Genomic DNA, 12,793 nt, shown 5'->3' with positions numbered 1-12,793 from the left:
TCTCCAACATGTCCACATGTCTTAGACAACTACGTTTCTTTTTGACGTTTGGTGACCGTCTTGGACCATTCCAACACTATACAACAGAGTTCGCTTTTAACAAAACACGTTCAAATCCGAAAACAAGGATAAACCTAAAGAAAATGACATCCCCAATTTTATTTCTTCTATTTGAGCAGACTCTCTAAACCAAAAACCTGGCTAAACCGAAGAAAATATAGTGGTCCCACAGATTTTGGAATAAGCGGACTCCTATGAATATATCCCGAGGGTTTCACCTTTAACTAAAGTCCGTACATTTATTGCATCCATGTCATCAGCTTGCCACAAACGAAGAAGAAGACCTGATTATGCATGCAGAAGCTTGGCAGTTGGCACTGGAGAGGAGATTCCCAGAGCGCTCTTACCGCACCACTGTGATGGACACCTCAGGAAAGAATGTGTTCATCTCCAGGTATTTCAAGGCCATCAAGCCCCCGCCAGAAGTGGAAGCTGTCACCGAGCCTGCCAAAGCCATGGTAGGTTGCGTGAATGTTGTCCTGATTCTGTTTAGTTTAGTTTTAGTAAGAGTTTTACAGCACCTGCAACACAATAAGGTCATAAATTAGTGCTGAAGTTAAGAGAATAACGAACACAAAAAAGAATCAGGGGAGATAAGGACGATAGATATTTGACGGGAAAGAAGCAGAAAACCACACCAGAGCACCCGCCAATCAACCACCCTGACTCTGTACCCAAACCAGGCTTGCCAACTGTCTTGAATTTCCCATAGACTGTCCCAGATACAACATTCGGCAGTTTGAGAGAACATTGTAGCCTTATCATATACACAACACTAAAACCAGTCCCACTCAATATAATTTTTTTTGTGATTGCGTAATCTTATTTTTTAAGGTTGGTTGCCACTTGCTGGGTTTTAAAACAGTTGGCAAGTCTTCATAGCCCAGTTAACCTTGTCGAGACAATGGTGCTTATAGATCAGAAGGACTATTCGACTGGCAGGACAGAAAAAAAATACATCATTAGTCACATCAATTACTAGAACTAAGCACGTCACAAAATTTGCATAAAGTACATTTTTTTTCAAATGACTGCTTTTAATATGATTCTCTTAATATGTCTTTCAAATATTCTGATCATTTAAAGTTGAAATAAATTATATTATAATGAATTACAGTGATATCATTGTAAGAAAGTATAGTCCAAATGTCATGTCAGTTACCATTGAATATCCTAGAGGCTTTTATTCCCCCCATCCCCCACCCCTGCCCCCTCGTCGGAGATAACGTCATGTCTTGTGCACCTTTTATAATGCGATATACTGAGTGCCATAGAGTGTTTGTCGTTCAAGGGGTATGTCTCCTGATAAAGGGTGTAATTCCCAAAATATTGCTTATATCTCTGTGTGTGTGTGCGTAATAATAGACACTCGTCTTGTTAAAGGTGCTTAGGTTCTTGAAATTTAATCTTTTCAGTAGTATGTTCACTTTGCGTGAGGACTCAATATCATTAATTTTGAATTGCATTTTGTGTATCACCAATGTTTGACTTTTAATATCAAGCCTTTTTTTTAGCAGGACACTTACCCCCCCTCACTCCAGCCTTATAATTCACACTGTGATTTCTCCCTAAACATTTGGTTATCTAGCTGAGATAAAATGACACTGAATTTGGTTTGTGTTATAATGTTTAAGTTTTGTCAGCATGCAAATAAAGTTTTATATAAGATGGCATAAACCCCAAAATAGATATAAGGAGATCTGTCAGACAGTTTTCTTCAGTCTCTTGTATACCCAAAAGGAAACAAGATTCGAATGTTGCTTTTGTCGTGTCTAGCGCGATTTGTTCTAACCTCCCACCCCCACCCTTCCTTCCACAGGAGCTTGCTGCTCGCTATGTGGCTATGATTCCTTTTGTGGCAGACACAAATCTTTTTCCAGGCCAATGTGATATTTGGAGTACTTGCAATGTGAGTGTCTTCTTACTTTCTTCTTTTATGTGAGCAGCTCTCTGGTAATTCTGTTCACTTCGGGGTACCGGTACTTGATGTTTAATAGAGTTGCTAGGACACAATGGTTTGGTTGCCCCCCCCCCTCTCTTTCTCTCTCTCTCTCTTTCTTCATCTCCTTTCTCTCTCTCACGGCAAGAGAGATAGGAAGGGGAATAATAATATGCAATAGTGTACACCTTCTTCACTTCGTATCAGATAAGGTAACACGTAGGCTTACAATCACATGCATAATATAAATGAGCAGCAATATAAACAATATCTGTTCTGATTGGTGTTGAAGTGTTTGATGCCTCTGATCCTTCACAGATTATGAAGTTACTTGAGGATGAGGAAGAAGACATTGGGAATCATTACATAGACTGTTTTAATGAACTGAATAGAGGGGGGGCAAATGTTATACTTACCCTATCAAGACTGCATGAGGGATCAAAAGTCTTTCCACAAAGCTTTGTCGTTTATTTTGTGCACTGATTTTCTTAGATGCTTGTATTGATATTTTCAGCAATTCATGAAAATGCTGTGCGGAGACGAGGAAGAGCATGCTGTACTGTTGACAAACTTCTTCCTGGGGATGGGCAAAAATGCTTACCTTGTCCTAGGTAAGTTGGAAATATATGACCAAAAGAATAGATCACAACATGGTTATTGATTGTGTTTTTATCCTGAAATTATTTGAATATTTTATTATACATGTAGAATCTATTTCCAAGAAATTTTTTGAAGAAATTAAAAAAAAAACTATTTGAGAGTACATGTATAGATCTTCTTGAATAAACGGATATAACAGTTTTCCCACAGCAAAAGTATGGGTCCAGAAATTCGAACAATAACCCCACTAGCTCTATGATGGAAGGCTTGTGACTTCTAATTTTCATGAGCTTGATCTAGTTCTGTTTACTGCTCCTGAGACTCTATAAAGTAATAAAGTCTATTAAATCCTCATCATCAGAGTCTTACTTCAACATTCAGACCAGAAATAGCTAAATCCTCACCTATCTTTTTGAAATGTTCAGAAAATATTCTTTTGTTGTTTTAAAAGCCCAGTGCACATTGGTTTTGGCCTAAAATTTCAGATCAATTCATCGATGAGTCATAATGCAATTTACCTTTGATGGAAGTAAAAATGATGATAAGTGTGACCTCTTCCTGGTTATATCAATCATGTCAAAGGGGTGGACTGGTTTTATGTTGTATTTCAAAATGCATTTAAATTTGGGGAATAGATTGGCCATAACCACCCCCGCAACAAGAAATTTAGGGCCAAACTTGTTTGCCCTTATCAGCTTCAGGGTTAACTTAAGTTAAGGCCACATGATTGTGGGGTATTAGTTTCTTTCCCAGAGAACGATTGCTAGGTGCTAAATTTATGCCATGCAACATGATTGCTGAGTGCGTGACTGCTGAATTCTAATTTACTTGTTAGTCTTAGTAATGTGATTGCTGAGCGTTAATTTCATTTCAGACATAGTTATTACACAGTTTAAATGTTATTCCAGGTAATGCAATTCCTGAGGGTCAGACAGCCTATGTGCTGACAGATGATGGTGGTCAGTACTCTCTGTGGAATCCGAGGTCTGGGGAGCGGTTTAGTGTCTTCGACAACTACTGCCCAGTTCAGAGCATTGGCTCTGTCATCAACCAGGAGAATGTGAGTCTATCTGGCTAAGACCTCAAGTAGGTTGTTATAGTTTTTTAAATTCCCTGCCGGATGCAATGCGGTTACTTGAGGCTGTAAAAAAAAAAGATGTCGGAAAGAGGAAGACAGAAATTTCTAATTCCTCCTCAATTCAAATCTCAAGAAACACTTGTTTGGTTAATACGGTTTTGTAACTTTTGTGACTGCAAGGACAAATATTGCTTTCTCAAATGTAACAGCTGTATGGTTAGGTTAACTTTATCATGTAAAATGAAAAGGACAGTGAAGCTTAAGATGATCTATAATGTGGGAAAGATGGTTAGGTTAAAGATTTGTATGTTGTTATACAGAAAGGACTGCGGGCTTTTAATGTGTTTGGGAAAGACATTGAGGATTAAGTTAATAATATTGTACTGTGATATGGACAGTAAAACTTAATGTTTAATATGGGAAGGATGGTAAAACAAAGATTACTATGTGATGTAAGTTCTACCAACTGCTTTTCGTTGTTTATGTCAAAGTTAAAAGAACTGATGGTTTCATATTTCTCTTTTCAATTGTTGCAGATCTACGCCAACATCCAGCAGTATGAAAAACCAGCCCAAATGGATTTCAACCTGAGCAATGCAAGCAAATGGCAAACTTTCTACAACAAATCTTTTCCCAGCAGAGGATTAGCCTCCATTCAGGTATCTAAAATAAAGTGAAAGATTCTTCATTAGGATATTGTAAATCTTGTCTTGAAAATTTTGATATATTCATTTTTCCTCATGGTAGGGCCTACTGATACTTTGACATTAACCATGTTCTTATGCACAGTAGAATTGTAAGTGTGAATGGGCTGATTCATCAATGTCATGCTCATAACTGTGCCTGAACTTCAACAGGGAACTGCTGCTTTTTCTTTCCTAATCTTTACTATCGTCATTTTTCCTCTACTTCTTTATAATATATGTTTGTCACACTCTTGTGACCCACTATTTCCGGAGTGTCTTGATAGTCAAAGCAGACTTTGTGCTGTTGAAGTTAGAGGGGTGAGCAGAGTAAGCCTGATTCCCTGCAAGGGCTTCTCTGTTAACATCCACCCCTTGGCACTCATATGACCTTCTGCAGTTTTGCGAGCGCCATAAAACATCTACTAAAACAAACAACGATAAATGTGTCACAATGTGGTGCTCTTGGATTATTGGGCATATGGATTTACTGAAGTATAGTAAAAGCTTGTTCATTTGTCTTGCTTTTGATGTAAAAAATACCCATCTTTCATAAATAGAATTTGAGATATTTTGCTATCGAAGGAGATGGGGGTTGACTTTTGTCAGAGGTAAAATTAGTGAGAAAATGGCTGCCAAAGTTGGGTGAATTAACTGACAAAGCCTGAGTGTCCTTAGAAACTGCAAATTTACAATTTTTGTGATTTGAATGAGGTTTTTCAGTAAAATCCACACAGAAATGTGTTTTTAAATGGACACAAAAGGCATTGAGTAAAACGGAAAATCCGATAAAAATTGTCCAATGAGTGGGAAATGCCGATTTCTTTGATTTCATTCTTTTGACGAGCACCTGATTTCTTCTAGCTGCTAAACATCTAAATTTCATCTCAATACTTCTTTTTAGCAATACTTGTACTAATAACAACATTTAACATATCTGTTCCTGACTGATATTATTGAGCAGAATAAAGAGAAAAGTACCGGTATGTGATACATATGTTCAATGTTATTATAGCTGTGTCTGTGTTCTGCCTACAGCCCAGTGAGCTTCACTATCGACGCAAGGACAAAAAATTCAACAGCCTTGTGATGGAGCTACAGGAGAGGATAGAACAACTGCTCAAGAACAAGATCATGGAGTGGAGGAGTCGCTACATCACACGCTGGAACAGACATTGCACCCAGATCATGAGGAAACTTCTGCCCATGTGAGTCTTAGTCTTAGTGATGATATTTAGGGGACTTAAATAAATTATAATAATGTACACTAGTCATTTTGATTCACCCTACAGGTTCAAGCTCAGTGCATGCTACCTTTGCCCTTCCCCACACCAAGTGCATGCTCAGCATGAAAGTGTTGGCTTGATATGGTGGGTTTAATGCCTTTACAGGAAGTCTGTGGTTATTAAAGAGGCAGGATATCTGAATTCAATATCCATCTCTAACATACCAAGTCAAGTCACTGGAAAGCCTTGAAAAGGTTTAGTGTTATGCATATTTCAAAGAGAAAAATCCAATGCTAAATCGTTTATTCTTGTTATTTGTTGATGAATTTTTGCCTGATTTATGTTGAATTCAAAATTGTACTGTTGATGCTGACACTTTTGTGGCATGTGATGGGTCATGTTTTGCTAGAACTGCACACTTTTATGCTTTAGTTGTTTTTTTTCCAGACAGGTTCTTTGATTATGTAGGTGATCTGATTCTCCTGAAATCAAATATGTGCACAAAAGCACATGTCAGAATTTTTTGTTAGTTTGTCATTTCATTAATTTTCCTCTCTTCTATCACCAAATTTCTCATAATGGTGAATTGAGAGAAAACTCATTGGGCGAGCGGACTGCAAAAGATCTTCAGAGGAAGAACCCCCTTCAACTTAATTCAAGAGAGTGTTTTGGCCTGAACTACCCTACACCCTAAGGGGGCCGGGCCACACTCAGGTCATGACTCCCAAGTGCTCTCCTGCTTTTTTTTTTTCTTTTTACTTTGGCGCTTGTCGGGGAACCCTAGTGGTTTTGGGGCATCTCTGGTTCTTCAGTCCATGAATGTTTGCGCAATGCCACGAAGTTTCTAGTGGAAATAGCAAATTCAAAGCTATATGAATCTACTAGACTTTTTGTGGAATTTCTATATCTATTTCTTGTTCCATTTCTGCGGCTCAACTTTCATTCTGTTTCATCGTCCACTGCCAGCTCGAACTTTTCTCTGCCATATTGAAATGCGCTTGCTGGCTACCTTTTTTCCCAGCCTTTAAGACCTAGTTGCCCCAGAAGTGTGAATGTTGAGGCTGCAACAAACCCTTGTGCACCCACTTCTACTGGCATGATCTTGGAGCTGGAACCCTCTCCTTGAAGTTAATTTGAGTGTTCTTCATATTCTGCCAGCTTGAACTGATGTTGTGCATTTATCTTACTTTCGTATGGAACTGCCATCTCAATTTGGAAGATCTTGACATCAGTTTCTGACCAGGGAACAAATCTGGTTTAAGACCTGTTCTCTTGATCATGGGATGGCACTTTCGCCACTCCGAGAGATCTGCAGCTAGTTCCCAATCCTTTGCGGATCCTAAAGAGTTTTTACTCTGTCCTTGAGAAGGAAGGCACTTGCTTTCTTCCAACCCATTTCTTATTCGTCCCTGCTGTGGAGAATACCTGGACTGGGGCTAGTCTGCTGTCGGTGTCGGTCTCCAGACTGCAAAGAATTGGGAGGACCAGCTTTTTCACGCACTCTGTTGTGCCGCCATGTGCACCTGCCATCAGCAAGGGATAGCCTACCTTACAGGAACTGAGGACATATTCCATTGTCTGTCTCTCCTGGCACAAGAGCAAAATGTATCATTTCAAAGCCATGAAACATGAAAAATAAAATGTGCAATTTTCAGGACTAATGATGCCTTTTTTGTACCACAAAGAATTTTTTTTTCCCTCAGACTGGAGGAGAACTGTGGAAAACCGATTGATGAATCTCATCTGAAAGATCTGGAGGACTCTTTCAAATCCTACAAGGTAGACTTCAAATAAATTACTATTTCTCTATGTGTAGTGTTTAGTGTGCTTAGAAAAAAAAAGGGGGGGGGGAGACAGGAGAACTGATATACTAATAGTGTGTTAAAAGAATTTTTCAAATTTTTCGCTACTGGCACTGGTTTAAGTGTATTTTTTCTCTCAGGCATCTAGCCTCTCTTTGAAAATGGTGCATCCTTGCCCGTAAGCTGAGGAGAAAGTAAAAAGGGGCAAGTTGTACCACCCTGAACCAATGGCAAGGACCACTTGGAATTTCACTGATCAGACTTGAGCCAAAACTACTAATGCCATGCCTAAAGCTTAGGGTTAATTTCGCTTGGTGTTTTAGACTGCATGTAAATAAATGCAATCTGTATGGTGGTATGCATCACAATGTAAAATTCATTTAAAAACATACCTTTATGAAATGCCATCTTGATAGTTAGTCCTTCTTGTTCAAATTCATAGTACCGCACTTTTGTTTTTACGTTATTCTAATCAGTGTAATGTATGCATCATATTCATTCATTTGTACTTCGTATTTAGATGAAGTTTTGGTAAAGCACGCAAAGCTGCATTGTGTATGGGAGTGGGTGCTATGGAAATCATCAGCATTATTTATGATTTTATTATATTATAACTATTATAACACCTCCCCCATACCTCATCATTTGTGGGAGCTTTGATGTTGTTTACAGTTTGCTCCTTCTTTCCAATCAAAACATTCATCATCCATATATCTCCCCTCCTTCTTTTTTGTGTTTGTTACTCTCTTGTAACACCTCTAATCTTCGGCACTTATATGACCTTATTGTGTTGCAAGTGCCGTAAAACACTTGATAAAACGATGAAACATCCCCTTTTCCACATGGTCTGTACATGCTTGTTGTGTCTGGTCCTCCTCTAGGTGTCGGGCTTCCCTCTGAACATTCCCTACACAGACATGGACAGCATCACAGAATCTGTCTTTGCCACGGGCGTCCATGCTCAGGAGACGAGTGAGGTGGAGTTTGCCCTAGCAGTCTACGTCCATGGATACTCCAACAATGTCATGTCCATCTGGCTCTATGTAGCGTCGCTTATCCGGATGAGATAGTTTTCCCAGAACTTTGTCACTGCCTTACTGTTACTACCAGAACTTTTGTTTTGTCTGCATATTTTCTGTCAATTAGCTTTCACTTTTTACAGTGTAGATAGCACAAGGTCCTAACAGCAAACTATGTAGATAAGCGCTAAAGAAGTAGGAGGGCAGCTCTGAACTGAAAATATTTGTACAGTTCATGATGAATATTATTTAAATTGTTCAAACGTCCTTCAAGTTAATCTAGAGACCAATTCTTGTGTGGTAATGGCAAATTCTCTATATTGACTTCTACTCTAATGCCATAAAAATGTATTGTTGTTTCATTAAGAGTGCTAAACTGTTTTTTTACCAGTGATCACAATGAAAGTCGACATTACCTTTTTGAATTTAAAGAAGTCTGAGAATTAACTTGTTCGCTGCCACACCCAAAATAATTTGGGAAAAGTCAATAGACTGGGTACAGCTGTTACCGAAACACTTTGGTTTCAAGTTTACTTTTTTTATCTACTATTACCTTATGTGTTTCAGGGCTGGTCTTTATGGGTTTGTAACTGCTGTCCTTTATGAGTATGAGTTGATTGAGTAGTGTTTGAGTTGCATGCCTTGATAACTAAATAAAATCTCAAATTAACTCAAATTATTTTTACCTGACGACCCGAAACACAAGGTCCAGAGTTTAGTAGAGGTAGTGGAAGGCTGTTTGGATTAGTGACACTGAACATGATTTTTTAAACGTTTAAAAAAATTTATTTTGATAATTTGCAAAACATTATTAAAAAATAACCATAGGTATCTTAACAATTTTATTTGCATTGTGCAGTATGTTTTATTGCCTTTTTGCAAGCTAAGTTTCTTTGTTGAGTGGTAAATAGAAAGGTAGCAATAATTTTATTTTTTTTAGATAGGTGCCAAAACACCTGGCATTTTTTGAATGTTGAGCCATAAAGTGCCAGACGGTGAGTGAGTTAATGTAATGCTTAGTGTTGTATGGGAATGGTTTGTGTATCCCTCTACGTGTGTATTGTACTGTTGAGGCAGTGGTAAAACCATAAATGGTCAACAGTGATCAAATACCTTACATTGTATTACTGTATACTGTTAGACACTATATTTGTAGACCCATGGTCTAATTCCAGCTGTGATAATATTTTTAGTTACCTCCGTCCATAATTATTGTCAGTAGAGTTCTCTTGTATGATTGTATTTATAATTCATATAATGCAGTAACAGAAAATACAAGACATGTATACATATCGAAAAAAAATTTGTTTTGAGTGTTTTTGTCTTAAGTACTCAAATGATCTGCAAATGATAAAGTATCAGAAAGCCAACCTACATTCTTTTAAAAAATGAAAAATGTTACGTCAAGTTGTCATTTTTCGGACAAAAAAAGTGGCTTCAGCACAATTTTGTCACAAATAAATATAACATAATCTGCAGTTGACCTCAATGTTATAACTCCCCTCAAACTCATATTTACATCTTGGAGGAGGCCAGGCGTACAATGAGACACACGGTAAAATATATTTCTCCTATAGGAACTAAGGAACTGAACTCACTTAAACATTAGACGCTACACCACAGATGCCTTTACCAGTACATGTATGATATAAACATTTGAAAAATATACATCAAGCTTAACATCATGACATTATACCTGTAGATAATCATTTTAAATATAAACCTCAAGCCTCACAAAAGCATTGGAATACAAAATGCAGATGTGCTACAAACCCTTTTTGGATTAGAGACTCTGTTAGGACACTGGACTTTTTATGCTGGTGTGTCCCTTTCTTATTAAGTCTTCCTTCCTAAGTCATTTTCAAAAATGAACAAATGGTCAGAAAGCAAGACAACAACTGCAAAGAAATTAGACTAACTTTATTCAGTAGCCATTCAAAGTTGCAATAACAAAATTCACTTCCATTTGTGTATACATACACTTTCTTATACCTTTTGCTCAGTGTATTGTGTTTATAATATCACCATACTTCCAAATACACACTTCAAACATTGACACTGACCATCTCTCTTTCATAGCACTTCCCGCCTCCTCCCCAATCACAATCTCATCTATCTCTCTCTCTCTCTCTCTTTCTTTCTCTCTCTCTCTCTCTCTCTCACACACACACACACACAGTCACTCGCTTCCCCCTCTCTCATGCTCTCTCTTCCTGCTCTTTCTCTTTTCTCTCATTTTCAGAGTCATTCTCCCCCCCCCCCCCCATCTCTCTCTCTCTCTTACACACACACACAAGCATGTTTCAGCCTTTCAAAACCTCTCTTTTTCATTCACATTTCTCAGCTGACACAAATTCTTTCTATCTCAAACAAGTTTTGATCAAGTCGGTCACGGCGTGCACCGTGTCTGGTGTCGTGTCTTTCAAGGCTAGAGAGAGAATCACGTCCTTCGATGGGTTGAGGGCAGCCACTATTGTCTTGGCCATCACATGGGTGAGAGGCTGGCAAATGAAAGAAAGGGGGAAAGAGGAAATAAAAACTTAACCCAATGAATCCATGACACCGATTTATATCAGTGTGCGGGTTATCTGCTCCTGCCCCGAAGCACCGATACATCAGTGTATGCTGCTAGTCTACAAGCAGTCCATACAGGGATAAAAAAGGGAACTGATTTGAATATATATACTTTGGTGTGTAGCCATGTAGATATTTTTCATCCAGGAAGTCAGGGGACAGGTTATTTTGGGCTCAGGAGGTCAGGGTTCATTGGTCATTGGGTCAAGAAGCTGACACAAAGAGAACACCCACAATGTGTGGGTACAGACAAAAGTCCAACCATTTTCATTTCTTCAGTGAAGGGGTGGGGAAGTGGGGGGCGGGGTGGAGTGGAGGTTAACAGGCTGGGCATTGATAACAGAGGTGCAAATATGCCACCATCATAAAAAATTTTATGTAGAACTACTGGGAAGATAAAATATTTTATGCCCCATCAACACAATTTAGAAGATTTAGGAGGCTGGCTTCAACTCTGTAAGGGCCAATAACTAGGACTGAGAGAGAAGGATACAATGTCCCACCAGAAAGACCAAGATATGTGATGAAAATTCCCATTACACTATCATTATCGAACTCAGGTCTTCTGCATGTGATGGCAAAGCACCTAACCACTTCACCACAGACGTCGGTTCATAAATCGTATTCATAGAAGTCTACAGCCATGGCAGTAACAATAGTAACATGTTAAACATGGACCCATAGTGTCAAATACCCAGCTCTTACCTTAGCCGTTGGCTTGTTCTGCAAAACTGTTGTGTTCAGAAAAATAGGAGAGTCTAACAACATAATGCAAATTTGCGTTTAACGATCTATTTATATTGAGAAATACGGATTAACACAAGCATTAAGATGTGTCGTTTTTGTTCTCTAGTCTGACACTGACACATTCACACACCGAAGAAAAGAAAGTGTCTCTCAATTCAAACCAAACCACTGTTGATTAAAAGGAAAATCGAAAAAGGGTGTCCCAACATGAAGCCAATAACTGCTGTAAACACTGCATTGCAACCTAACAATACCGGATTATTGATCTAAAATGATGTTTGTTAAATCTTGCTTTCATTGAAACCTCTGATTAAGCAAAATTGAACGGTGGACCAAAGGGATTTGTTGTGCTTTTAATCATTTTATCCGCAGTCTCATTTCACATATTATATATATATTGTCTGTCATTATGATTATCTTCATAAACAATACATTTATCATTTAACATAAACAAAATGGTCATTTAGTGCTGGGAAAAAGTAAGACAGACAGAAACAACAGAGGGAAAGTGAAGGAGAAGAACCTACCAGTGGCGCCCTCCAACCTCCTGCTAAATGGGTTCTTGCAACATGTTAATAGATTTACATGCAATAAAAAAAAGAAAATACATTATGTTCATGTAAAATAATAATAATGAAACCTCACCTCATCCTTTCCAAGCAAAACATTTGTTGAGAACATGGGGCAGCTTCCTTGTACTTCATCAGCAATCAAATCTCGTGTCACTTGCACCTAAAATTATGTAGCCTACATTTTATAATTGTGTCAAGACATGGTAGAATCAGCTCACAACAATTTTCGTGGACATGGGGTTAATGATATCATCTTGTTCACTTCTATTGGTTTTGGTGGAAAGAATATCCATCTATCTTGAATAGAAGTCAAGACATTTGCAATTGACGGAGGTGGGGGGATCGTCTGGTGTCAGAGGTAAAAAGAACGATAAAATGGCTGCCAAAATATAATGACTTCCAAAGCATGAGAGGGGGCTCTCGTGGCCTAGAGGTTAAGGTGTTGGCCTCTCATTCAAAGGTCCCGGGTTCGATTCCGGGTAGCGACCAAAAA

General features: G+C 38.4%; 2 protein-coding genes across 2 annotated transcripts in view; one reads left to right on the top strand and one right to left on the bottom strand.

Moving 5' to 3' along the window:
• LOC101849929 (coiled-coil and C2 domain-containing protein 2A) overlaps positions 1 to 12,793 on the top strand; it is a gene marked incomplete at its 5' end in the record, with an annotated part of 66,638 nt that overhangs the window by 53,173 nt on the left and 672 nt on the right. Inside the window, 8 exon segments of the mRNA XM_013082854.2 lie at positions 321 to 518; positions 1,880 to 1,969; positions 2,514 to 2,610; positions 3,508 to 3,659; positions 4,214 to 4,336; positions 5,399 to 5,568; positions 7,290 to 7,365; positions 8,270 to 9,322. Of these exon segments, the coding sequence (XP_012938308.1) occupies positions 321 to 518; positions 1,880 to 1,969; positions 2,514 to 2,610; positions 3,508 to 3,659; positions 4,214 to 4,336; positions 5,399 to 5,568; positions 7,290 to 7,365; positions 8,270 to 8,458 (1,095 nt within the window).
• The window catches only part of LOC101845097 (proteasome assembly chaperone 3), an 8,501-nt gene continuing 6,412 nt past the window's right edge, over positions 10,705 to 12,793 (bottom strand). The window contains exons 3-4 of the mRNA XM_005098901.3: positions 12,374 to 12,460; positions 10,705 to 10,908 (exon numbers count right to left, since the gene is read on the bottom strand). Coding sequence (XP_005098958.1) covers positions 10,768 to 10,908; positions 12,374 to 12,460 — 228 coding nt within the window. The 3' untranslated portion in view covers positions 10,705 to 10,767. The remainder of the gene's footprint in view (positions 10,909 to 12,373; positions 12,461 to 12,793) is intronic.

The sequence above is a fragment of the Aplysia californica genome, unplaced genomic scaffold (genome assembly GCF_000002075.1).
Source record: "Aplysia californica isolate F4 #8 unplaced genomic scaffold, AplCal3.0 scaffold00196, whole genome shotgun sequence".
In the NCBI taxonomy this organism is placed as follows: Eukaryota; Metazoa; Mollusca; class Gastropoda; order Aplysiida; family Aplysiidae; genus Aplysia; species Aplysia californica.
Note: the sequence above shows the minus strand (reverse complement) of the source record. Positions and strands in the feature narration are given on the sequence as shown.